At 50.1% G+C, this 26,849-nt stretch overlaps 1 protein-coding gene across 2 annotated transcripts in view; it reads left to right on the forward strand.

Moving 5' to 3' along the window:
- Positions 1-1,562: 1,562 nt before the first annotated feature.
- Positions 1,563-26,849, forward strand: part of Carmil1 (capping protein regulator and myosin 1 linker 1) — a 236,655-nt gene continuing 211,368 nt past the window's right edge. For both annotated transcript variants that reach the window (XM_027948328.3, XM_071613725.1), the window contains exons 1-2: positions 1,563-1,993; positions 5,389-5,486. In XM_027948328.3, coding sequence (XP_027804129.2) covers positions 1,954-1,993; positions 5,389-5,486 — 138 coding nt within the window. In that variant the 5' untranslated portion in view covers positions 1,563-1,953. The remainder of the gene's footprint in view (positions 1,994-5,388; positions 5,487-26,849) is intronic.

Consider the following 26,849-nt stretch of genomic DNA (forward strand, 5'->3'; position numbering starts at 1 on the left):
GGAAATATGTAGCTTAAGAAATTACTGTTTTGAAACAGTTGAGGCTTGAGGTCCAAAGTTCAATATAAGTTAATGTTTACTAAACACCAATTTTTCATAAGGTTGTTGAGGTCCTGGGTATAGCTCGGTGGTCGAGCATGCGCCTCAAGTGTGCAAGGCCCTAGGTTCTTCGACACACCCTGCCCCACCCCATTCCTGCCTTCAGATCATCTCCTATCTTATTGGGAAGAAAAACCCAAACTCAGGGAACAATTTCAAAATTAAATAGTAAAGCTAGGCAAACACACCAGCAATGAAACACGGTACCATGTGTTCGGGTTTACGAAAGAGCGTTTCAGGCGGTATATTCTACTGATTAGGGATCACGGCGACCCGAAAACCCCTGGAAAATCTTCACAAAGAGGGTACACAGAGGAAGAGAGGGAGCCAACAGCCTGCGAGTCTGGAGAGAGGGAGTAGTGTGGGTGGTGGGCAGTCAGAGGGTCGGTAGGGGCCAGGTCGGTAAATGGGCTAGTGGCCGCAGCCAGGCGACAGCAGGACGCAGAACTAGGCTGTCGTGCGTGGGATTCCCTTTCCTTTCCTCCCTCCCCTTCTTTCTGTCTTTCAAAAACGAAACCCGATTGGACATTCAGGGACATCCCAGTCGCTGGGCGATAAAGCACGCGCCAGTTTTCTGGGTCCTGCAGTCTGGGGGTGGAGCTCAGCGACGTCGGAGGGGGTTGGGCCAGGTAGTATCAAATTTAGCACTGGGTCCCCGCACCCCCGGGCTTTGGTGAATGACGTTCTGCTAGCCGAAGGAGCCCGGGGCGGGGGGCGGGGTGATAGGCGTTTTCCTAGGCGCCCTCACAATTCGAATGTCTGAGTCTGCTCCGAGTCTGCAGACGGCGGCGGGCGACCACCCGCTGAGCGCGCCTTGGGCGTGGTGTTCACCGATTTCGTCTAGCTCTAGCTCACCAGAAATGGGAAATTAATAACGCGGATGAAGTCACAACGTGTCTCAGGGAGAGCTGAAAAACAAAATGCATGAAAGGGCCCCAGAAAGAACCAGCTTCGGTGCAGCCAGGTCTGCAGAGCTGCATCCTTCCGGGCCCTCCGTCATCCCGAGCCCCGGCCTCCGGCTCTCCTCTCCGGCAGCCAGCAGATGGCTCCCGGGCGCGCTCGCCCTCCCTCTTCCCTCCGCAGGCAAGGGGCTTCGCGGCTCCGAGCCGGCCGCGCAGGGGCGCGTGCCCGCCGTGGCCGCCCGGGCAGGCCTCCCGGGTGCGTCCCGCGTGGGCACCAGCGCGCAGGCCGGGGGTGGCCGGGACTGGTGCGGAGGCCGGCTCTCGCGAGGTGAGGAGTGAACGCAGCACTAGGAGGAGGGACCGCAGGAGCAGGAGGAGGAGAAATCGCACCAGGAGGAGGAGGTAAAGGGACCGCAGGAGCGGCAGGAGGAGGGACCGCAGGATCCGGAGGAGGAGGGACCGCTGGAGGTGGAGGAGGCGGAGGGGCGGGCCGGCGCGGCGCCCGCCCCGCGGAGCCTCGGGAGGGCTCGGAAAGCCACCTCCCCGTGCCGCTGTCCCCGCCCTCTCCCACGCCTTCCGCCTGCACCTAGGGCCGTAGGTGCGGCGCCCAGGCTGCGCGGGAGCTGGCGCCAGCTGGGGCCGCGCGGAGGAGCCAGCCTGCCGGGGGGAGCAGCAGCCGGCGCCGGCGCCCGCGCCCGGAGTCCGGTCCGCTCGGCGTCCTGCAGCCCGAAGCTGCGGGGGAGCGTCATGTAGCAGCGACCGCCGCAGCCCACCTCATCTTTCCAACTGTGTGTTTTTTTTTTGGTGGGGTGGGGGGCGCAGCAAAATTGTATTTCCGCCCTCCCCTTTGCCCACTCGCATTTGCAAGCTGCATCAGCCTCTCAGAAACCTTCGGGGCGGGGGCCGAAAATCAGAGTTGGACTGTAACACCCCCTGCGCCTAGAGGGCAACCATGGCCGAGGAGAGCGCCGACGTTCCCCGGGAGTTGATAGGTAAGGTCGCGCGGAGGCTGTTTTCCATCTTCCTCTGCGTCCTCCTCCCCTCCCTTTCCCGCCTCTGCCTCCTGCAGGTCCCCCAAGTCCCTGTGCTCCTTGGGTCGGAGTGGCGGTGGGCAGGGTCGCTGGGGGCGCCGGGAAGTTTGCGCCCATCTGATCGCTGGGAGAGCCCGAGGCCGGAGAGGGAGGGGGGGCGAGTCGGGCGCCCGGGAGGGGCCGGTGGGCTGGAGCCCGGCGCTGGTCCTCCTGGACCAGCGGGTGCAGCCGCAGAGAGCAGGCGGGGGCAGCTCACGCCCGGGAGCTCCGAAAGCGAGGGAGACGCTTTACGCTGCCCCAAACTCTGCAAAGTCCGGGAAAGCCTGGCACAAGGACAGCCGGCGACAGCACAGCAGGTCGTCCTGGCCCGCGTCGGGCACCCTCCAGAAACGCCCCGCAGGATGTGCCCCCTAGCCGGCTGACCCGGGAGGAGGGCTGCTCGGTGTAACGACTGGGCCCGGCAAGGCGTGGCTTGGCGTAGAAGGGCGCTGGGAGCGAAAGGGTTACAGGGCTGACGCAAACTCGGGCCAGGAAATTGAGGGTTAATAATAACAACCTTATTTTAATGATTAACCTACCGATCCCCCCATCTCTTAGGGAATCAGTGTGTGGTACCCGGTGCAAGGTGACCCATTGTTTGAGGCCCTGGAGGTTTTTCTCCTTTGGGGGGGGGGTGGGGCCTGAATTTTAAGTCTTGGGGTTTAACTTAATTATCTGGAGGGTTGTCTGCGGGAGTGTTTGCACGTGTGCGTAGCATGTTGCGTTGTAGCCCGGGACGGTGTCTGGGTGTGCGGTGTGTTTTGAGCCCTAGTGACCCATATTCCGCACTGTACGGTCGGTCCTTGGCACACTGCGCACTTACAGGTCGGTCCTTGGCACACTGCGCACCTACAGCTCCAAGGAGGGTGTGTAGTCGGTGCTGGCCACAAGCGGAAGTTCCCAGCGCCCATCATCTCTGTGTGGAATCTGCCCCTCTGTTGCCCTTGTGGCCCTCAGACTTCAGAGGACTATGCCTGGCCTCCCACAGTAACTGCCAACTCGGCAGGTGGAACTTGACGTGAAGAAGCTGTTGCTAGTTTTGTATGGAAGTTCCTGCTTTTGCTGAATTAGGAAGAAAAAAGAACCCAAATAAACCAGAGCCTCTACCCGAGTTGAGAGTGTGGAGACTCTTCCTGCACACCCCCTCCATCACCGGCCCCTTTCTCTCCTCAGTGAGTTGGGTCTCTTCCTGAGACACAGCATCAGTCTCTGTTGGAGAGAGTGACCCCTCCGGTTCTGGGAGGCCCAGACCTTTCCAACGCCCCTACCCTAAGAGGAAGCTAACCCTTAGGGCTCTGAAGGTGCCTCCAAGAGAGGGTAGAGGTTCAGTTTCCGGGAGCCTGGCAGTGAGCAGTTTTGGTGATTAGACTTGGGAAGGAGTAAAGGATGGAGTGGGAATAGGTATCTGGTTTAAACTGATGGTTCTCAAATAACTTTGGCATATTGTAAAAGTTGAATTTGACCCTTATTTTGAAATGGAATTTTTGTATCCTAAATGTTGCCTATCTTAGGTATCTCTCAACCAAGCGACTTGCTTTTGTCATATGCGCACTGTGACTTTTCTAGGTCTTTTAAGTGGTCTGGTTGGGCTGGGATGGAGAGATTGCTGCCCTTTCTTTCTTATTCAGGTGCTCATGAGAGTTCTGCTGTGAGCAGTTCAAAATGGTGGCCAAGGGGAGGCCTCAGTAGAGTTCTTAAGTCAATCCCCCAAGGTGTCTAAATAATGTGTATCTTTCCAATTATGAAATTAATAAGGCTTTTTGTAGAAAAAAATTAAGCACAGAGAAGAATAGGGTATATGTGACCCACGTCACCACTCCCCGATAGGTAGGTTTAATCTTTTGGCATATGCCTTCCTAGTTTCTCTCCGTCTCCCACAGTGCCTGGTGAGATAGCGGCTGCACAGAGGACTCACGGTGTGGGAGCTCGCGGACATGTCCCCTCCCCTCCACATGCCAACTTGCTGCCTTCCTGGGACAGGGCGTCCTGGTGCCATGGTCACTGCATGCTGACAATGCCCTTCTCTCCTCTCTATTCTCATTAACTCAGCAGCGCTGAACTCTGATGGTGATGGATTCCTGATAAGTCAGTGTTGATCGCCCCTTCATAAACTCAGTTAATTGTTAAACTACACAGCACGCTGTATTTGGTGTGTGATCCAAAACATTGATTGGAACCCACCGTGCAAACAGGCAGACACCCTCCTGTTCTCTTCCTGCGTCTCACTCCCCTGTGGACACAGTGGTCTGTTTCCTTCCAGACCCAGCTCAGTGATCCCCTCCTCCCTGACACCCTCAAGTTCTGCTGCGTCCACGGTCCTATGTCCTGTGTGTATTCACTTCACAGCACCCTCATGGCCTCCACTAGATGGTAAACCGAAATGAAGGGTCCATCTCTCTGGCACCCTGGCGATACCTCTGGACGGGAAGTTTTTGAGTATGTGATTTGGTCAAGGTGATTCATTACAAAACACAGAACGGTGGGGACCTAGAGGAGGGAGCTACGTTTCTGAAGGATAATTAGCATATGATCATGAGGTGGACAGGACAAGGACATCCCAGAAAAGGAATAGTATCTACAAAGTCCTGGAGGTATGAAAGAGAGGTGTTGGGGGTGATCAGACCTTTGAAACACACGGAAGACCGAGTGTGGCCCTCACTGTCCGAGAGCAAGGCATTCAAGGTACAGGGCACCTCACTAGGAGCCGAAGCAGCAGGTCACGAGTCTGATTTGAGACGTGTTCAGGTTGGGTGTGCTGGCTGTCCCCACCACTTCCACATGTTGTCCTTCCTCCAGTCTCTTTGCAGTGCCTTTGAGCTCTCTTGGGTGTTGTGCTGAGAGGCTCTTGGAAGGACAGAGGGCAGGGAGTGCCCTTCTCCGCCTAAATCATTCGCGCCAGTCCTGGTTCTTTGTCGCGTTCCCTAACATTCATGGCAAGTCACTCAACTCTTCCTGTGACGCGCCCCGGGGCTGAGAGGACTGATGAGTTCCCGTAGAGCTCCTGGCCTGTGTGGTGGGTGCTCCCTCAGGCCCCCTGCGGTGCTCCTCCTCCCCTTCCCCAGCAGTGCCCAGCCTGGTACTGTGCCATGTGTTTAATACTTGCCGCAGCATCGTGCCCTCCGTCCAAGGGACAGAGAAGTTGCTGATCAAATTCGTGATGATTAAAAACTATCACACTTGTTAGAATAAGAAGAAAAAAAAAACCCAAAAAAACAAAAAATAAAAAAATCAGAATACTCCTCCAAGTGCCATCTCCTCCCTGATGCTTTTTTTTCTTATTAATGAGAAAGTATAATGAAATTATTCTCTACTTTCAGAAAGCATAAAGGATGTTGTTGGCAGAAAGATAAAAATCGCAGTGAAGAAGAAAGTAAAGGTGGAGGTTAAGGGAGACAAAGTGGAGAACAAGGTGCTGGTAAGTCTGGTTATTTGTGTTTATCCAAATGTTTGAAGTAAAATTTCTATTTCTACATTGTCTTGATTGGGTGATTTTTTTTCACACAGCATTAGTTCTAGTGTTGTATAATGTGTTCAAAAGTTCTGGTGACCATCTTTTTCTTTCTTTCTTTCCTTTTCTTTTTTTTTTTTGGTAGCAGGGATTGAACCTGGGGACACTCAACCACGGAGCTGCACCCCTATGTCTTTATTTTTTATTTTGTGACAGGGTCTCATTAAGTTGCTTAGGGCCTTAAACTTGTGATCCTCCTGCCTCAGCCTCTCAAGCCTCTGGGATTACAGGCATGGGCCACTGCGCCCGGCCTTGTGACCATTTTCTTAGATTCTTTTTCTTTTAAAGAGTAAAGTCATTTAAATTTTAGAGCTTGAAGTTTTGTAATTGTATTTCTCAAAGTTGCACCTATGGTTGGATAAACTAGGGCCTGTTTTTATATTACTTGAAGTCTGACGATAAGTGGAGCTGATTTATTATCTTTGCTGTGGTTGATGATATGACTTTATTTATAAGGCCTCATGGAGGAGTTTAAAAAAGTCATCTCACATCTGTTTATTTGAAATTTCTCAAATGTTAATCTAAAGGGTGAGGACCTGAGGATTTGGACAAGGCATTTGCCGTCTTACCGAGGTTTTGGTGTTTCAGAGGAAGCGCCTGCTGGAGGTGGTATCTGCTTGCATTGCCTCTGGGCTTGGGGTTCCCTCCAGTTTGTGAGAGGAGTCTCTGGGGGGCTGAGGGTAGACCCCAGGTCACAAGTGCTCAGGGGGTCATCAGAGACGACTTGTACCTTTAGAGAGAAGAGAAGGCTTTGTGATATTTCAGTGGTTTCTGGATTGAGATTGTGGCAAATCTAAACTTACTCTTGAGTGGAGAGAACATTCTAATTTTATATCAGAAATCTCAAAACATGCAAAAATAGTGAATAGTATTGTCCTGAACTCTCTGTACTCATCACCTGGCTTCAGTGATTTTCAGTGTTTTTCTAATATTAATTCATCTATTTCCTGGAGCACTCTAGAACAAACTCCAAGCCTGTGCTGTTTAGAATAGTTTTAATGTTCCATTTTTGCAGTTGGAGTTGCTGCAGAATTTGAAGCGCCTTTTGGATAATGTCTGTCTTGAGAATCTTATAAAATTTTTAACTCCAGTGTGTGTTGGTTGGTTTGTTCTGCGGGGCTTCGGGGGGCCTTGTGCTTGCTGGGCGCATGTCTGTGCTGAGCTGCACCCGGCCCTGCTGCTGTCTTTGTAGCTGTGAGCATGGTGTTGATGGATGGCTTCTGTTTCTCTCCTGTTCCTGCAACACAACATGCTCACACATACTCTAACTGAGGTTGCCCATAGCAGAAGTGATTGGTGCCATTGCTTTGTTTCTTGAAGCTTTAATGAAGAGTAAATTTTCTTAAATCATGTTTTTAATTATGTTACATTTTGGAGATGGTAGTATAGAGAGAAGAAATACTGTTTTGTTGTTTTATGTGGAAAACAAATTTTGGGGGGACAGTGGCTGCTAGGCCTGGAACTCGTGGCCTTGTGCATGTTAGGCAAGTGCTCTACCCCTGGGCTACACCCTAACCCTAGGTACATTTTTATTGAAGTAGTAACTGTACAGACCCACCTCTGACAGCTCAGATACCAGTAGTGTTTGCTACAGCAGTCTGAAAAATGGTACTTGAAAGTTGGGGATGTAACTCAGTGGTACAGTGGTTGCCTAGCATGTTTGAGGACTTGAATTTGATCCCTGGCATTATAATAAACAAATAAATTAAAATTAAATGGTATTTGGTATTATTTGCTATGAATAGTATTCATTATACTAACAACTAACCCAGGCCATGATTAAAATTTACAATGATGACGTTTCAAAGACAGAATTTGTGTCCAGTAATAATTAATACCATTTAAAAATAGTTATGAACTGGGTACAATAGAGCACACCTATAATCTTAGCAACTTGGGAGGTTGAGGAAGGAGGATCACAAGTTTAAGGGCAGCCTAGGCAACTTAGCAAGGTCCTTAGCAATTTAGAGAGACCCTGTCTTGAAATAAAACATAAAAAAGGACTGGGTATGTGGGTCAGTGGGTAAGCACTCCTGTATCAAAAAAGAAAAAAAAAAAGTTATGATTAGTATTTGCAAAGATTATTTTTTGAGTTGACTAAAATTGTAAACAAACCATAAATGTATTTGAATTGAAGCACTGATCTCCTCAAGTCTGGAATCTAGGCGGTTTCTGGAAGCGTGCCCTGTACTTGTTAGGCTGTCGTCGACCTGCGTGGGCAGGGACTGGAGCAGAGGCCTGGAGGTCTGGCCTTGTCTGACAGGCCTCGGGCTTGAGCTCGGTCTCCAGGTGGCCTTCGCATTGTGGATTTTGGAGTCTTGGAACTGGAGAAGTTTAGCCAGTCCCCATTCTCCTTCCCATACACATCCTTGCCCTTCCCTTGTGATCCTCTCCCGGCACCCTGGGCTCCTTTTCTGCTTACAGAGCTAGGGTGTGGCTTGGTTCCTTTTCGCACTCAGACACTCTGCTGTCCCCAGTGCATCTTTTATATTTATGTCCTCCTTGCTTCCCTGATCCCAGCTGCCCAGTGCCGCGCGGGGCAGTAGCCTGTTAAAGGCACACTGCAGCTCCACGGGGAAGGAACGTTTACACCTCCACTTTATGGAGACACTAGAGTGAGCAGCTGCAGGTCATCCAGGTGCTGAGTGCCCCCACCCAGGGCATGGAACCCAGGTGTTTGCCTGCTGGGCAAGTCTCCACTACTGAGCTGCATCCCCCGGCCCCAGCCGGTTAAGGAGAGGGTTGGGATTTGAATTCGGATCTTTGCCATTGAGCTCAAAATTAGCAAGATGACCTCCTTTGCCTCGTTCAGTCTCGCCAACTTCAAACAGTGGTAGAGGAGATTTGGGGTTTTGAGGAAGGATTAGGACTCCATGTCTTTGTTGGATGGGATTGACTTTTGCGTTAGTTTGTTCCATGTTTATTGAGTCTCTGCTCTGTGCTGGCACCTGGGATGGGCAAGGTGGGCATATCCTCTGACTTGGTGGGGTTTCTAACGTGCGGTCCACGGGGAGGCAGACTTGTAGCTGAGCAGCAGCATGAAGCCGGAAGCGTGCTGTGTGGTGCTCAGCCAGAGGAGGGGGAACAGCTGGGAACGGTAAGGATGGGCCTGGCCCCTGCCTTGCAGTTGCTTCTCAGGTGGAGGTTGGGACTGGTTAAACAGGTCTCTTCTTGCCACCTGTTTCGGATGACCTCCATGTGAACTTTACTCTCCTAGGGGCGCAGTGGGGAGTGCTTAAGGGCTCAGATTATTTTGGAGTCGTACTTCTCACTGCCACTCAGCTACTTTAAAACACCTTCATCGATTCCTTTTCTAATGAAACAGGCAGGTAGCAGTGTTGTGTATGTGTAGCTTGCTTTGGAGGTTAGGTGGGACATGTTTAAACACTGGTGAGCATAAGACCTAGAGCATGCAAACACCTAAAAAGAGATGTTGCATAAGGAGCCTGGTCCTGTTTTCTCAGTGGACAGGAAATGTGAGTCCTTTTGAATCACAACTATTTATTTGCTGCTTCTGTTGAGTAGCTGAGATCAGCTCACCATGAGACCATGGGGCTCCTGCATAGTTTGAGACTCCTCATTAGCAGGACAGAGGGCAGCACACTGTCCTGAATTCTCAAGTGTGCTCTGGTCAAATGATTCCGCAATGCCTGAGTGACTTGGGAGAAGAGTATTCTATGCTCAGGTAAATTTAGCAACCAGGATGTTAATGATAGATCAGTTTCTTTACTGCATGGCTTTTCAGAGACATTCATATGCCCCTGCACATCATAAATTTTTTAAAGTCAAGGAGGCTGTCTTTTTGGACTTACTTGGCAAACAGCCTAATGATAAAGACTGCAAAACAGGTGAAACAGGCCGGAGCTGGTGCCTCGTGAGATGGACTAAAGGAAAGACGGACAGGCTAGACCAGGTCACGGCTCCCAGTGTTCTCCTGAGGAACCGTCCTTTAACCTGTGTTTCTTATCTAAGTGGGGAGCCAGTGCACTGTCACCAGCCTGGTATGACCTGGCATCTGTTGCTGTGACACCTTTCTCTGTGGTCTTTTCTTGTTTGGGTGGTTTGGGGATTCAACCCAAGGGCACTCTACCCCCGAGCTTCATCCCCAGCTGTTTTATTATTTTGAGACATGGTCTTGCAGAATGGCCCAGGCTGGCCTGGAACTTGTGATCTTCCTGCCTCAGCCTCTCGAGTGGCTGGGATGACAGGTGTGGGCTGCTGTGCCAGGCTCTCTGTTGTCTTTGGGAGATGTTTGTAGGAAATGATCCTGTGTTTCTTGGCTTCTTATTTCTTTCTCTTCAATTGCTAATTCAATCTTTCCAATTTTTGCTGCACTTTGACTTTTTAAAATTTTTTATGTTTTATTTCTATTTTTGAGACAGGATATCATTATGTTGCCTAGGCTGGCCTCCATCTCCTGGGCTCCATCGATCCTCCTGCCTCAGCCTCCGGAGTAGCTGGAATGGCAAGTACATGCCATCATACTCAGCTAGTACTTGAACTTTTTAAACATGTGTTTTAATTTACTTATATTTCAAATAAACTTCAGTTTTAGATAATACAGAGAGGTTCCCATATCCTATAAAATCATAGCATAATGCCACCACCAGGACACTGACTTTGAGTGATGCTGTGAAATGTGGGACTTTTCATTGCCTCAAGGATGCCCTCTGTTGCCCTTAGGTAGTCACGCTACCCCCTTCCCCGACCTAAGGTGGCCACTAGTTTATTCTCCATTTTGTCATTTCTAGAATGTTCTGTGAATGTGATCATACGGTGCCTGCTGTTTGGGGTTGGCGTTTCTCACTTGGCAGGGTTCCAAGCCGTGGCCGCTCTGTTCCCTTTCTCCTGAGGACGGTGCCCTGGTCCGGATGTCCCGCACTGTTGACTCATCCACCGCGGATGGACATCTGGGCTGCTTCCAGCTTTGGCTATTAGGAACAGGGCTGCCGTCAACATTGTGTACAGATTTGTGGGTGAACATATGTCCCCGTTTCTCTGTACTGAATGCCCAGGCGCTTGATTGCCGGTTGCAGGGGAATTGCGTGTTTCATCAGAAGCTGGCAGAGTGTCCTGGGTGGCTGTGCCACGGGTGGGCAGCCCCCCAGCAGGACTGGGCAGTCGGTTTCTCCACAGCCTTGGCAGCTTGGTATTCTGTGGACTTTTTTTTTTTTTTTTTTTAAAAAAAAGACAAACTAATGGTTGAAAGAAGGCTCTGGAGGGGAGGGCCCTGGTGGCCTCTTCTCTGGCACTGCTGCCCGTTGCTTTGGGGAGGAATGTGGCGCTCCTCTCTCTAGAACGGTGGTCTGAGCCTGTGGACGGTCCCTCCTGCCCCCCACTTGGTGTTCTTTTTCCTGTTTGGTTTTGGGATTCGGGCTGTAGCATCTTTGCCAAGCCCTCCTCCCTCCACACCCTCATAAAATGGGTCAGAGGCAGGACCTCCTTTTTTATTAGATGGAAGACAGGGCAATTGGCCTGCAAGTCAAACCCTCTCTTTAAAACTGTTCACCACATTGTTTTGTTTTGGAAAGTCAACCTGGAGCTTCTTTAACTTATGATTTTGTTTGTCTGTTTACTTATACCTTTTGAGTATGTAATTAGGCTTGATTAGAGTAAGTGTAAGTTAATTTTTAAAATGTTAAAAAGTATATTTTGATATTTATTTATACACTCATGTGATGCTGGGGGTCAAACCCAGGGCGTCAAGCATGTCAGGCAAGGGCTGGCCACTGAGCTCCACCGAGCCCCGGGTACTTTTCCCCAGGACAGCTATTCTTGAAGTATTTTGTTTGGAGCGCTGTCTTTCATTCATTCAGAATGTAAACTTCACCTCTACCTGTTTGTTTACACAGGTTTTGCAAAGGAAGGCCTCTCAGAGGTTTGGTCACCACTGGGGCCACATAACCAGCCCCGAGTGGCTTTGAGCCTCAGGTGCTCTCCAGGATGCAGGCCCCTGCCATGTCGCGTTCCCTGCCCCCCCCCCCCCCCCACGCTGCTGTGGCTTGGCCACACAGTGCAGCGCTGTCCTGTTCCCGTGTCTAACCCTGACTTGACGCACCAGGAGGACGGGAGCTGCTGTCCATCCTGGACGGGTCCATCTGGACCTCTTGTCCTGCAGCGACATCAGCCTTGGCCAGCGGCTTCCAGACTTTTTCTTTTTAAAAAAATCCAGTAATATTTTCTTAAAAAAATACAAATATTTCAATGGGACCCATAAAATGATGATATTTTAGAATTGTAAGTATGTTTTGCAAGTTTATATTTTATCCCAAATAGTGTAAACTCAGTAAGTGACTTCATTGTGGCTGTTTTGGTGAACAAGTCAGAAAGATCTGGAAAGGGGGCCGGGCTGTATGTAGCTCAGTGGTGAGCGCCTGCCCAGCATGTGTGATGCTCCGGTTCTGAGGGAGAGGAGGGAGAGGGTGCAGTGGGTGGGGGTGGAGGGTTAGGGTTCTGGGTTGGTGGCATGGTATGGGGAGCCCTGTTCATCCATTAAGCAGTGCAGGTCTCACTGGTTTTGAAGTAGCTGGTCTTGTGACCTCAGGGTGTTTTCCAAGTAAGTGGTCAAGGCAGGAGAAATCCTACTTCAAGCTCTGCTTGAATGTGGGCTGTCCTGGTAGCTGAACTTTCCTCATTGTGGATCTCTGATATGTTAAATTTAGCTTCACACATTTGGGTGTGTTGGTGTTTAAGTTCAGTAGTAAAAGTCGGTAGAAGAATGAAATTCACTGCCATGGCTTCCGACAGGCCCGCCGGGAAGTCGTTTTTCTAGGCCCCTCTTGCAGGGCTGTCTACCAGTTTGGGGTAATTTGAACAGTCCTCCTGGTGGTACCCCAGGCGTCTGGGCTTTTAAGGATCACTTACAGTTCAGTGCACAGGTGATTTTCAGAGCACCTGGGTGAGGTTACAGGGCTCTAGAAAACTGAGCTTCAGAAAACAGCAGTGACATTGAAATGATCTTCAGGAGTGGATGTCAGGGAACACACGTCAGTGCCAAGAATCCCTGCAAACATTCTGGGAAACTCCAAATCAGAAGGTCCATATTGGAGTGCTTCACAACTTGCTGGAACTTGGAGCCAGCCCCACCTATGTCCCTGATCTCCGGGTGGGGGAACTGGAGGAGTCCTTGTCACCCGAGCTGCTCCTGGTCTGCAGCTGCCCCAGTTTCTTCCATGGTCAGGTGACCCTCGGGGAGGAAGTGCTTGGCTTGGTGTAACTTTTCATTGTTCTTAAAAGATACTGTTTTTTCCAGCCTCTGCGACTTGGCCACCCTGGGAGGGGTGCATTTAGATGCAACCTGGGTGGGGGGAGTGGGGAGCAGGAGTGGTGTATGAAAGGGGCATTGTGGGAAAGGCAGCCAGGAAAGCTGACCAGTAATGAATAGGGAGAACCCTTTTTTCACGATTATACAATAGTTACAGAGAAACAAAACAGAAAGACCTTTATAAAAGATTACTATGACACTTTTCGGTTTCATTTTATTGGAAATACTGTTACTATCTATTGTTAAAGTACATAGAAAATTGCAACTTTCTTTTCTTCCTTTATTGTTTCTTTCTTTTCTTTTTTTTTTTTTTGAGCCTGGGTCTCCACTTTGTTGCCCAGGGTTGATTTGAACTCCTGGGCTCAAGCCATCCTCCTGTCTCAGCTTCCTGAGTATCAGGGAGTACAGGCCAGCACTACTAAAATCTGATGAGGAATAATAATAATAATAATAATAATAATAATAATAATAATAATAATAAAAATAAAATTATTATTGTTGTTGTGGTTTTACCCTTATCATCTTCCTTTTCTAAAATGCTTTGTGTCTGTTAACAGAATGCAAGAATTTGGGTTGATACATATGGGCATATTGTGTAAATATTTATATTATTGTGCCCTGTATTTCTCCTCTCCCTATCTCTCTAAATCACTTTCCCCAACTCTTTGAGAGAAGAGGAATAAAGGGGAGAAAGAGGAATTATTGGAGTGTGTGTGTGTGGGGGGGCGGGGTGGAGGGGGGTGGTGAGGACCAGCAGTAAGGAGAACTGTGTTCAATTTGATCTGTTGAGTGCTTTTCTTTAGCTGTTTCTTTTTTGAAAACATCCCCTTCTCGTGTGTGTGTGTGTGTGTGTGTGTGTGTGTGTGTTGTTGTTGTTGCTGGGGATTAAACCAAGGCCTCTGCATGTTAAGCAAGTGCTCTACCACTGAGCTGCCCCCCCCCCCCCCCCATTATCTCTCCAGAACCTTGGCCAGCAGGTGACTTGTTTTCTTAGATGCAGCAGGTGCACAGGAAGGCCTCTTAGAAGTAGGAAGTGGGTGGGTACAAGGCTGTGCTCCTAGGATCTGCCTGTGGCCAGGATTGAGTGGAATGTGTGTGGTCCCCGCTAAGGCAGTGGATGCCTAGGCCCTGAGGTCTCAGGAGACATTCAGGCCTACCTCGCACATGGGATCTGGTGTGGACCCTTGGACTTAGCCAACTGGGGCAGTTCATTCAGACCCCGTCCTTGTTGATGGCAGCGCAGGTGATTTCTTGGCCCTAAGACCATGCACCTGACCTAGGAGAGGCTTCTTCCCTGGCACCCCAAGATCTGGCACCTGCTCACTGCTTCCCTGTTGGCAGTGATGGGAAAAGAAAGTCTTGGAAGCCCTTCCTGGGTTTGGGCTGAGCTCTTTCTCCATCATGATTTCTCCCAGCTTTTTCTAGCATAATCTCTAACAGCATCACAGTGATTTTCTTGCCCCTACTCAGCAGTGCATTTGGAGTATTGAAGACTGTGGTTGTGTTCGGCCTTGGTCTCACGGTCCCCAGGCTGAGGGTCTCTCTTCCTGAAGTCTCTTTCCTTGGAGGACATTCTTTTCAGCCTCACCACTGTTCTGACCTCCTGGCTGAGGAGCCACCTAAACTTGTCAGTGAGGTTTTCACTGTGGGTGTTCAGGGACAGCCTGGGCTAACTGCAGAGACATTTCAGAGGGTGATGGCCCTGTAAATGGTGCCTTCCGAGGGGGACAGGGCTTGGCATTGGTGTGCTCCTCCAGCCCGCGAGAAGCCTGGTCCAGAAGCGCTCTGCCTGGGGAGCAGCACTGCCCACGCAGGGCTTGGGCACTGAAAATGTTTCGTTGTTGGTTTTCCAATTTTGAAAATGTCTATGAGTTATTATTAAAATAAATCATGAGAAGATTGAAAGGCAAAATAAAACATCACCTAATCTTATCAATTCAGACGTAATCATTGAAAAAAAGCATTTCCCATACTTGTCTGTGCTATCATGAATATAAACTATTTTTTATCTTTAAGAAAATTTCAGCACATGATAGTTAAGCATAATAGTAGGTTCATTTTGATACATTCGTAAAGGCTGCTAACGTAGTTTTCACATACACCATGTTTTACAAGATGGAATCGTGAATACTGTTTTGGGATCTGCTTTTAGAGTTTGATTTTGAGGCTCAGCTTTATGACAGCCGTTTGCATCAGTGTGGGTCTGAGGGTGCCCCACCCAGGTGTGTTGGATCGCACCGACGTGTTCCTGTTCTCGGATGTTCTGGTGTTCCAGTTTTGGCCTCACAAGCCTGCTCATCGGAGCATTCGTTTCTCTTGGATACTTTCCTGGTGGAGTTGGAACAGGCTCTGCGAGGTTGTGTTTTCACTGAGGGTTCCACAGTAGGTCTCATGGAGAAGGTCATGGCACCTCGTCAGGTGCCTACCGGATCCATGTGCCATCCCGGCACCGCTCAGCCACTGCTCCTCGGACCCCAGCTCAGCGGCAGATTTCCCCAGGCACTTTCTGGCCTCTGAGTTCTGCTGAGTGGAGAGTATCATCTAGGACACTCTTGCAGGTTGGAGGACTCCCGTGGCCCTGCATTCACTGGTGATGGCCAGCGGGGTTCCAGAGCCACCTAGCCTGGAGTGTCCTGTTCAGCAGAAGCAGCTCTTTCCTGGCTGAACCCTGGAGAGGCGTGAGCATGCATTAAGATGTAGACCTTGCTCTCGGGTGGGACCTTTGAAAGCGCTGACAAATGGCTCCAGTCATTTCTTCCTTCCTTAGAAGATGCATACTTAACAAGGACCATCAGCTAATGTGCAGGTAGAGCTAGCTGGCTTCTCAGAAGGTTTAGTGTCAAGGTGAGCGGAGCCATTGCTGCTCAGTCCAGACAGTTCCCAGGGCAGCTGACTAAGCAAGTGCTCTACCCTGGGGGCTAACACAGACCTCCTGATTCTGGGCTCCTCCCCCTTCTCCAGAAGCTGCAGACCCACCTTGCTTCGGGTCTCTCCTGCCTCCTCCCCTGACATTCCCCTGCCTCCTTGCCCTCGGTGGCGGGTGTCCAGGCAACAGGGGCCTGTGGCCCTTTCTCCACCTGCCAGGCTCCTCCTGAGCCCTTCCTTCCTGCCCGGACCCCAAGGGCCAGCCTGCGTTTCTGCCCTTCCAAAGTACATCTTGTGGCGCGGCCCGGGGCTTTTACCTTCCAAGACGGGCAGGTGTGAGGGCATTCCTCTGGTCGCCCTGTTTACTGCCTCAGAAAACACACAGGGCCCTTTCCATTTTCACCCTTAGTCACCCAAGAACAGACATGAGAAAACCGGAGAGCCGGACTTGGGAAGTGAATGAAGTTTCAGGGCCTCGCAGGGTTCTTTTAAGATGGTCTGTCTGCTCTCTGGTCCCGTGGCACTCTGGTTGAATCTGTGCTAATGACTGAAAGAAGTTCGCTGGTTGGTAAGTTGTGATCAGTGGACACTTTTTGTTTTCCTGAGTCCATCTGTCCTAAATCAGTTGTCACTAGCTATGACGTGACCTTGGGAGAGGCAGCTGTGCTGAGTTGTTTTTTTTTTTTTTGCAAAGTCTTGGTTCAGTTGGGAGCTTGGAGCTTCCAGTGCCTTCTCTGTCAGACCTCTGTGCAGTTTGGAGAGCACTGTGCAGCTTTCTTTTTCACGGAGTTACAGGCACGCCTTGTTCTGATGATAAAACTCACTCAAGAGAGCGACTGTGTCCATGCTTGGCCTGTGTGGCCCTGGGTTTCCATTCTCTTAGGTGCCCTGCTCCTTGTGGGACTTTCATCTCCTCCAGACTCACCATGAATGAGCTGTGAGGCTCTGGGAGCTGGTTCCTTTGCAGTCGTTTGCCTCTCAAAAAACATTTTTGGAGTTTTAGTAGCCCTTGACCTGCTCAGAAGTGGTCTCTGGTGGGACCTGTGGGGTCTCCCTGATCAGCATTTCTCTCTGTCTCTGCTGTGCTGGGCACTGGATGCAGGGTCTTACCCTGCAGGCGACACTACTCCACTGAGCCCTTGAGTGCACCCAGCCCCTCTTGCTGGACGAGCCCTGGATGCGGGACAGTGGTGCAGTCTCTGCCGCCCACTTGGCTTGTTAGCAGAAGGTCTGCAGCAAAGGCCAGGCTGTCTGCACCTTGTGCTTAGGGTTCTTCAAACACTGCCCCATTCCTGTGTTCTTGCTGCAGAGGGCTAGTGACAGTGGCGTCATCTTCACATCTGACAGGTGCAGGCTGCCTGCGGAGCTGAACAGCGACCGACCATGTGTAGAAGCTCTTGACATCCAGTTCCTCTCTGCCTGGTGTGTTCTCTGGGAACAGGAGCCAGTTTCTCACCTGCAGAGTGGCCTCTACATCCTCCTGTCCTAGGGAGGAATGTGTGGGGGTGGGTCAAAGCCTCAGGTTCAGGAACAGTGGCTTCTCTCTTCGGTGTCTCCCTGGACTTTCCTCTAGTGGGTTTCTCTGAGTTCCTGGATCGGGCTGCCTGGGTGTGAGTGCTGAAACCGCCATTTAACCTTGGATGAGTTACTTAAGCTCTTTGTGCCTTACTTTCCTTATCTGTAAAATGGGTGTAACAACGACCTATTTAATGGGTTTATTTTGAAAGTTAAATAAGATGTTGCATATAAAAAAATCAGTGCTTGCTATATAGTAAGTTGTCAGTAAATCTTAGCTCTTCTTGTTGCAGATCTTAGCTACGACTTCGGACATCTTGTTAAATGCCTTGATAAAAATCTCTATTGTCACAGGTTACATTTTATGTGGGTACATTTTATGTAAATAAGTATGTTAAAAGAAATTCCTCCTGTTTGTTGCACCTTCTGCATCTTGCACAAGGTATTTGTTGTGATGTGTTCTCTGCACAGAACTATTTTAAGCCGGTATAAGCTGTGTCCTGCAGTGGGTCAGAATGTTTTGATTTTACCCTGCTGCTCTTGAGGAGGTGTGTTGTTTTGAGAAGAGTTCAAGTGCATTGTTGGGAAGTGTGTCTGCGGCTCTGCGTCTCCTCTTCATTCATCAGAACGGAATCAGAAATGTGCTCAAGCCTCTTTCACTTTCAAGCTACTTCATAAGATTAATCGTTATAAATTAATCAGATGAAGTATCAGTGGCTGGTGTCCACTCATCCGCTTAGGGCTTTGGCCTCTGGGCCCTGTGGCCCGTTCCGGGTGCCTCACCCCAGTTGTTGTCCCCTTGGACTTCGGCTGTGGTTGCTCTTGCGTTGTGGGCCGGGGGCATCGTCCAAGGCCATGGCGCTGGTGGCTTTGCCCACTCAGGAGGGTCCTGGGCACGCTGAGTTCTTAATGTCCAGGCCGTCCTGGACTCTCTCTCACTTCCTAACCGGGCTTGGAGGGTCTCGACCTCAGCACTGTTGACACTGTGGGCCACGCACCTCCTTGCTGTGCAGGCTGTGGGATACTTAGAGGCATCCCTGGCCACTCTGCACAGGATGCCAGCACTGTCATCAGCCCTCCTGCAGCTGGGACACTCAAAAATGTCCCAGTGTCCTCTGTGTGGCAGACTGACCCTGACGGAGAATCACTGACTTAGACCAGTGGGTCATAAAGTGTCAGAGCATAGATATGCATCTTCTCTCTACCTTCTCAAGTTATGCCCATCTGAAAATTTATAGTTGTACAATACAGCTATGTTTGGTTTACCTAAATATCTACATGAATTTAGAAGTACTTATTTTTGAAGTATTGGGATACTTCTATCTCCATATTACAAAATTAAAAACTCACAAAAAATCTTGTTTTAAGATGCTTAGTTTAGACCAGTGGCTCTCAAGATGTTTTGAGAAGGCTAGTACTGGTGTCACCTGGGAACTTGTTAAACATGCTGATTTTAACACCCAATCTGGACCCACTGCATCAGAAACTCTGATTTCATAGGCCTTTCCAATAACTGGGAGCTCCCAATGTCTGAGAAACGTTGAGTTGTTGCTTTGGGAAGCTCCACGTGGAGACCCAGAGACTAAGCTGGAGAACTAATCACAACCTGCCACATCCAGAGCTTTGAGACCTACTTAGGACAATGGCCTGCACTAGACAGGTCACACGGGGTCTGCTGGTCTCTTGGACTCCTTCTGAGAGCTGCCAACCACAGCCTCCCACCCAGGTTCCGTTTTCTGCAGCCTTGAGCCCAACCCGGGAATCTATTTGGCTGTAACAGGTTGGGCCAGGATGGTGAGGCCTGACCCCAGGTGAGCATGGTAGGGTGTAGCTCAGAGGTCCAGGCCAGGTGAGACCCCCCCCCACCCCCAGCACCTCAAGCAGTCACTCTTCCCCTGTGGCTGCTGTGCCCTGGAGGCCTGCATTTATGGGGAGGGTGGGAACCAACAGAGATGGATTGCTTTGACATGGATTGCTTTTTCCTGTGATGCTGGGAGGAAGCCAGGGCCTGTGGTCTCCCGTGGTAAGCAGTCCCCCATGAACTGTCCCCCCAGCCCCTCCAGTCACGTTTTCTCCTGTTAATGCCTCTCAGTAACATGTCTTTTGAGGGAAGTGTTAAAAGTTAAGGCCTCCCCCCTCCAAAAAAAAATCTGTTGGAAGTACAGGGAGTATTGGATTGAGAGCGGCTTGGTGAATCCCTTTCTAAAAGCTCAGTAAGCCTGAAGAAACTCATTTCTGGTTCAAATTGTTGGCATTGACCCAACCGCTCAGCGCCTTCCGTATCCTCCCCGTTTCCCTTCCCCCCAGGTCTCCTCAAAGCCAGGGAGATGTGCAGGCACAGGGACCCTCACGCAGCACACACGCTAGGTTCCTTCTACGCAAGCCACTTTATGCAGATGGTCGGGCGAGTTCCCCTAGTGGAGCGCCTAGATTCTGGAACATCTGCCCAGGCTTTTTAAATAAAGGCCAAGTTATGAGATTTCAGGTTCTACCAAGAGTGCCACCAGGATTCCCTTATTCTCCAGCCAGTGTCCATGAGGTGGTGAGCTGCTTAGGAGCCAAGGACAGCTTCTCTGCCATACTTGTTGGTATTTCCATATCAGGTGCCTGGGCCCTGGGAGTGATCTTTTCATGGGATACACAAACTGTGTGCCTTGTGAATGAGTCGGTCCTGGAGAACGAAGTTCAAGTCTGTTTTCTTGGGGCCTTGGAAAGTCTCTTTACTCATCTGGCACATCCGGTATTGCTATCTTTAATTTAGCTTCATCCAAGATGTGGTGATCAATAACTGGTGGGGCAGGCCGGGAGGATGGCCAGCTGCAACCAGCTGCCCAGGAATCTGCTTCGGTCAGAGGGTAAGTGCAGTTGGAGAGCCAGCACATTTGAGCTCTGCTGTTCTTGTCCCAGCTCCCTCCAGGTTGCAGGAGGCAGGATGCAGGAGAAAGACCATCCCATCCCTTTTCATGGTGGTGCAGGTGTTGGTGCCACCGTCTCAGGAGTGTGAGCCTCCTGAGAGTGAGCTGCCCCTCTTGTTTCTTTTTCTGCATGTCACTCCGGGCAGCACTGCATTTCCTCTTTGGGAAGCATTGATCTCATTTTTTCGTGGGAGAGAAATCACATGTAGTTTCACCTTTGGCTGGTGACAGGCTTCTCCTTTGCGTGAAAGGAAGATGTTTCCCCATTGTGAGTTATTTATGCCTGTCAAGTGCAAAGATTCATTTCCTTAGGTTCTCAGAGATGACACTTTATTCCTTTTGTGTGACCAAATTATAATGTGTGATTTTATTTCATTATTATTATTTTTTTTTTACAAGTAAAACTGTCACCTAAAATTTCATCTCTGTGTCTTGTTGGTGCTACCAGTACCTAAACCAGAAACCGTTTGTAGTCCCAGTCTGGTGTGTCTTGAACTGGGAAGTAACAGACTCTTTTCTCAAAATTTGGACAGATGTCCCTGCTCAAGGACTCGAATTCTGGATCTCTGAACAAACAGGTTTCTCCACTCTGTGTTCTCAGGACCTTTGCCCTACCTAATTTGCACATAAGTTGTACCTGTGAGGGACCCATGAACATCTCATAGGACACTAGTGTTCTGCGACCTCTGAGAATAGCTGACAGTTTTTTCAGGGTGTCTTTTACACAGTGAAATGTATGTAAATTAGCATTTACATATTCCTTTGGACCCTTGCCAAACCTTGACCAGAGTCAGTGGAGGAAAATATGTGAGAGAGATACTCATCCATCCTGTTTTGGGGGAAGGTTGTTGAGTGTTTAACAGTTACTTAGGGGCAACATCGTGTGTAAGGGGCTGCGCTTTAAGGGGAGGAGGCAGCCATGTGGGAATGGCCTGGGCGAAGGCAGGACTCAGTAAGATGTCTTCCCAGGGTCCTTCTGCGTTGGGTTTGGCCTGAGAACAAGTCAGATAAGATGTTAGTCGACATGTCATTACTGTTAAAGGTAATTTCAGACCTCTCTGCTTTAAAGTATTGGGAAATCGGGCTGGGAAGGGTTCCTTACCTACATTTAATCTTGTGGATCATGTGCAGCTCAGGGCTGCCTCCTGCAGATGCTGGGCTGTGAGGGGGTGGGAGGGGCTGCCGTGAGGAGGGGTGGATTCCTTGTCTGTGGTCTGGAATCCAGAGGTGGCTGAAATGCCCACTGGCTTGAAATGCAGAAGAGTCTCTGCAGTCAGAGCCACCGGTGAGGGAAGGTGCTGCTTGGTGGGGAGGGGCTGGGCGTGGGCCCCCTGGAGGGGGCAAGTCCACCTGCGGGTTGCTTGACCTCTCCACAGCCTCCCGCAGGCCATTTAGCAGGAAGACATTCCACCACTAAGAGCTTCTGGGATTCCTGATTCCCACTCTCCTGGCTGAAGGTCGTACGCTAGTCAGAGCATGTTGGATGCCACTGTTTTACTGTTAAACTTGTATTTTACTGAAATTTTACTGTTTCGACTTGTATTAGTTGAGTCTTGACAGAGCAGTGGCTGAGGACAGTTGCATCTCACACGGACTTTGGGGTTGAGTCCGTGTGAGAATCACTTGCTCGAGGTTCAAGCCGAGCTTGGAGGCCTGGTCCTGTGGCTCCGGCAGTCTGCTGCCCACCCCCCCTTTTGAGCCTGTTCAGTAGGTTTGACCCTGGCATCTCAGGAATCCTCCCCCTGCTGTCCTGGTGACAGAGACGAGGGACATGTCTGCCTGTCTCACTGGGGACACACAGATCCGGGGGGAGGGGGGTTTGGTAGGATTGGGTGCCTGGGGGCCAGCAGACCTGAGGGTAGTGCCCATGCTTGGACGTCTCAGGTCTGTGATTTGAGTCACTGGGGTGGAGATGGGAGTGACCCCTTCCAGGAGCCATGTGGGAGAGCCAGCGGACGCAGCGCTGTGAGTGTTCCAGGAGGAAAGGACCCAGCTAGTGTCTGCAGTGACACCTGGCTTTTCAGAAGATATAAGACCACTCACTCATTTTTTGGATGAATTGGGGAATTTTCCTCTAAATTTTACCTATCAACTGACGTTCATTTTGCTGGGCTTGATAAAACAAACAGCATGATGAGGTGTAAGGTACGCTCTCGCTCCTCTAAGGTGGTGCTCCACTGTAGGAATTGCTCTCATTTTTATGGTGTTTGGCTGTCAACCCCAGCGACTCAGGAGGCAGAGTGACTTGCCCTTCATGAAGGCTGTTGATAACTTCTTATTCTGAAGCTGTTTTTTTGTAGCTGATCCCTCTTAGCTGATCGTGCATAATGTAAAGCAATACAATGTTTCTCTCCCGGGACTTGGGAGGGAACAGACCGCCTTTGTGTGTGTGCAGCTGATACACAGGTTCCTGGCCGAGGTGGCCCACGTGGGCTCTGCTGGTGCAGGCCTCATGTTCCCTGGCTCCTATATGCTTTGGCCATTAGAAACTTTTTTTTTTTTTTTTTTAATTAAAAATGGTCTTCACTGCTATAAATAAAACTAGCTATCTTGTGTTTTTTGTCAAGTGCACGATTCCGTGTACTGTGCTAAGTGCTAGGCGACACCAGCTCTGTCCATCCATCTCCAGAACGTTTCCATCATTCCTCACAGGAGCTCTGCACGGGAGACGCTGACCCTGGGTCTGTCCCCGGCCCCGGCCCCGCTGTGCTGCTTTCTGTCTCTCCTGCTTTTTCATGTAAGTGGGGTTGTGTGGAGGTGGCTTCTGCGTGTGGGCGGCTTCATTGAGCGTGATCTTTTTCAGGCATCAGAAGCTCATTCCTTTGTGAGGCTGGGCAGTGCTCTCTTGTGTGCATACCTGGTTGTGTTTGCTCATTCACTCCTCGGTGGACCCTTGGGCTGTCTCCACCTTTGGTGGCTGTGGATAATGCTTGGAGCCTTGGTGCACGAGAATCCCAGTCTCTGCTTTCTCTTTTCTGGGCCATGGACCGCATGGAGCTGCTGATGGTGGCCTGATTCTAGGGTTAACTGCTGAGAAGCCCCCATGCTGTGTTTTCAGTGCCCTGGTTGTTCTATTTTATCTTTTTGGTACTGGGGTTGGAACCCGGGGGCACTTTTTCACCGAGCTCTATCTCCATGACTTCCTACTTTTGAGACAAGGCCTCACTAAGTTGCTGAGGCTAGCCTGGAACTTGTGATCCTCCTGCCTCAGCCTCCCAAGGAGCTGGGATTACAGGCGTGTACCACATGCCCTGGTCACTTTAAAACTGGGCAATAGTAACTGTGCTTACAACTATGTATCAACCACTTGGGACTTTTCTATTAGAAAAGTGAACAGAGTGTACGTGCTCGCACTTTGATTGTGTCTTATATCACATCATGGGATTGATCATTCTTCTTCCTTGAATGCCAGTTGTTTGGGTAGCTCTGTGTTTCCCCTTTATCAGAAGATTCCCTGACTTCAACTGCATTTTCTCATCTTCGTTTACCTTTTGTATCTTAAATAACAAAACTGTTTGTTGATATTGAGTAGGTATGCAACAGATTCTTTTTTCTTCCTTTTTAATTTTTTTTTTGTTATGGGGGATTGAACCCAGGGGTGCTTACGTCTGAGCCACATCCTACCCCTTTTTATTTTTTAATTTGAGATGGGGTCTGGCCGAGTTGCTGAGGCTGGCCTGAAACTTGTGATCTTCCTGCTTTAGCCTCCCGAGTCACTGGGATTACAGGCGTGCCCACCAAGTCTAGCAAACGTGCAACGTATTCTCAGATACTACTGGAGAAAAGAAATCAGTTTACAACAGACACATTGGAATTCTTCCCAGGTTTTGGTTTGCTAAACTGAAGATCTGGAACTATTTGATAATTTCTCTTAGTTGAGAATGGCAAGTGTTTCTGCTATTAACAGTAAATGTTAAAGAAGAAGGCATCAGAGAGAGGTACTGAGAAAGCAGAGATGGCTTTCATTGGGAGCCAAAGTAGCACAGGAAGGGAACTCACATTGGGTTACTTCTGTGTCATTGGTCTTTATTTTGTTTATTTTCCCCTTGGCCTCTATTTGCACTGAATCTGAGATTTAATCCTTTTCCCCCACTTTTTTTTCCCAGTGCTGTGGATTAAAACCAGGGGCACTCTACCATTGAACTACAACCTCAACCCTTTTTAAATTTTATTTTGAGGCCAGGTCTCACTAAGTTTCACAGGCTTGCCTTGAACTTCGATCCTCCTGCCTCAGCCTCCTGAGTTGCTGGGATCACAGGTGTGTCCTGTGGTGTCCACTTAAAGCCTTTCTGTAGAAAGTGGAGGGTGGATGAAAGATGATCATGGTGGCTTCTGACTTTGGGTTTAGTGGACATGCAGGATTTTCACCTGTTGGGTCAGAGAGTCATCTGCTTGTTTATAGCCAGCATGCGGTCATGACAGGTGGCCGTGGATGTCGGCAGCCACACATGGTGGTCAGGCATTCAACAACGTCCCATCCAGTTGTGCCAGCTGAAAAACAGCGTGTGTGGGGTAAGCCGCCATCTCACGCTGGTGCGGAAGTCGTTCCTTTATTGGCGAGGGCTGCGGTGCATTCCTTCTGTGCCCTGAGGTTCCTACCTGAGCCCTTTCTCTCATCTCCTGTTTGACATTGTCCACAGCTGAGCTGAAACTATATTTGCAGAAATTAAGCTCAGAATAGGCGGCTGGGTTGCAGGGGGCTGGGAAGCACGGCAGCGCTGGAGCCCCGCGGTTCAGGCAGCACCCCATTCCCACTGCGGCTGGGAAGCTTTTATTAGCAGAATTTCATAAGAGGTTCTGTGGACAGACAGTTGTGCAATTTTATTTCCAACAGTGGGATAGGGAAAATAATATTTTTTCCTTCAAGAAAAAATTCTTAAGCTGAGAATCCTCAAGAGTGCTGGGGTCTGGGTTATCTTGGAGAGGACGTAATAGAAGCAAAGTCTGTTCCTACAAGTGGTTGATCCGAGGCTCCTGGAGTGGAAGCTTCCATCTGACTGACAGAGCCCGTCCAGTTGTGGTCATAGAGCCAATTATTAATTCAGCAATGCTTATGGGGCCCCTCATACACCTTGTGCTAGGTCCAGAAATGAGAAGTAATTTAGGGGTTGTGAGTGTGACCAAAGTGGAGCACTTGCTCAGCATGTTCAAGGCCCCGGGTTTGATCCCCAGCCCTTTCCCTATCTTCCTCCCTGCAAAAGATTCTGCTCCTGCAATTCTGCTTCCTGTAAGCTAATCTACCTCCTAGGCCTGTTCCTGTGTTAGCCTATTTTCCATTGTTGTGACAAACTATTTGAGGTTGGGAAATGTATAAGGAAAAGAGGTTTATGTCACTCACAGTTTTAGAGAGCAAAAGTCCAAGATCGGACAGCCCTATTGATTCAGCCTCCAGTGACGGTCCTGTTGGCTGCATCATACCCTGTAGGAGTGTATGTGGAGGAGAGGTGACCTGGTGTACCCAGAACAGGGGGCCAGGCTTGCTCTTTACAGAACCCTCTAGCTGCAGCTAGTCAGGTCCATGAGGTTTGCATCCTTCCCTCTGAGGGCAGTACCAGCCCTGCCTCTGAAAGGCCCCCCACCTCTCCACATCGACCCATTGCAGACCAAGTTTCTAACAACAGAACCCCAGGGGATAAGTCATACCCACACCAAAGCACCCCGGCAAGCACCCTAGATTCTCTCGCTTTCAGAACAGCTGTATTAAAGATGCTGTCCACACAGCGCACAGCCCACCTGCTGACGGTGCCCAGCTCCTGACTCATGGGCCTCGTGCATTCGCAGGAGCCGGCCTCCATCGCCTCAGGCAGCTTACTGCCCCCAGGGAGGCCACATCCCCCAGCTCTCACCCCTCGTCCTCCCCAGCCGTCCCCCCCAGCCGTCCCCCCCAGCCGTCCTCCCCAGCCGTTGCTGTCTGCTTTCTGGCTCTGTGGGTCCGCCTGCTCTGGATGCTTCCTGTGAACGGGGTCGTGTGGCCCGCGGCTCTGGCTCCTTTGCCTTGGCGTAACGTTTTCAGGGCTGGTCCTTGCCGTCACTCACGTCACTGCTCAATTTCCGTCTGTGGCTGAGTAGTGGGACACTACTGGGACCACTCTGGATGTGCCACATTTGGGCATTCCTTCCACTGGTGGGCGGCCGGATCACTTCTGCCTCTGGACTCTTGGGTGTGTGTGCATGTGTGTTTGCACGAGTGTTTGCGTGGACACATGTGACCGCTTTTGGAGTCCGGGCTGTTGCCCCAGAGAGCTGCTAAGGGACCATAAAGGAGACACACAGCCCTACCTAAGGAGTCAAGACAGCTGCCCTTGAGCACACCTTGTACCAGCTGCGGCTTGACAGGTTGAATGGGAAAAGTTCATCGAGGGCTCGTGGAGCACTAGCCTGGCACACACGAGGCCCTGGGTTTCATCCACAGCACCGCCAAAACCAAAAACGGACTCCCACAGCTCAACACCCACTAGAAGGCTGTGAAAACAGCTTAGTGATGCCTGCACACGACTTTAGGACATGAACTCAAGCAGGGGGTGGGTGGCAGAGAGTCCCCCTGTGGTCCAGGTCAGCACAGGCCGAGGGTCACTCTCCTCAGCACTGTCCACACGGGGAGGGAGCTGCAAAGTACAGGAGTGTCCTGCATCCTGGGTTGTGGTCACCAAAGTGTGGAAGCCACTCGCTGCTCTGGGCATTTCTGGCAGAGCTGATTAGATTATTGATTCG

The sequence above is a fragment of the Marmota flaviventris genome, chromosome 6 (genome assembly GCF_047511675.1).
Source record: "Marmota flaviventris isolate mMarFla1 chromosome 6, mMarFla1.hap1, whole genome shotgun sequence".
Taxonomy (NCBI): domain Eukaryota; kingdom Metazoa; phylum Chordata; class Mammalia; order Rodentia; family Sciuridae; genus Marmota; species Marmota flaviventris.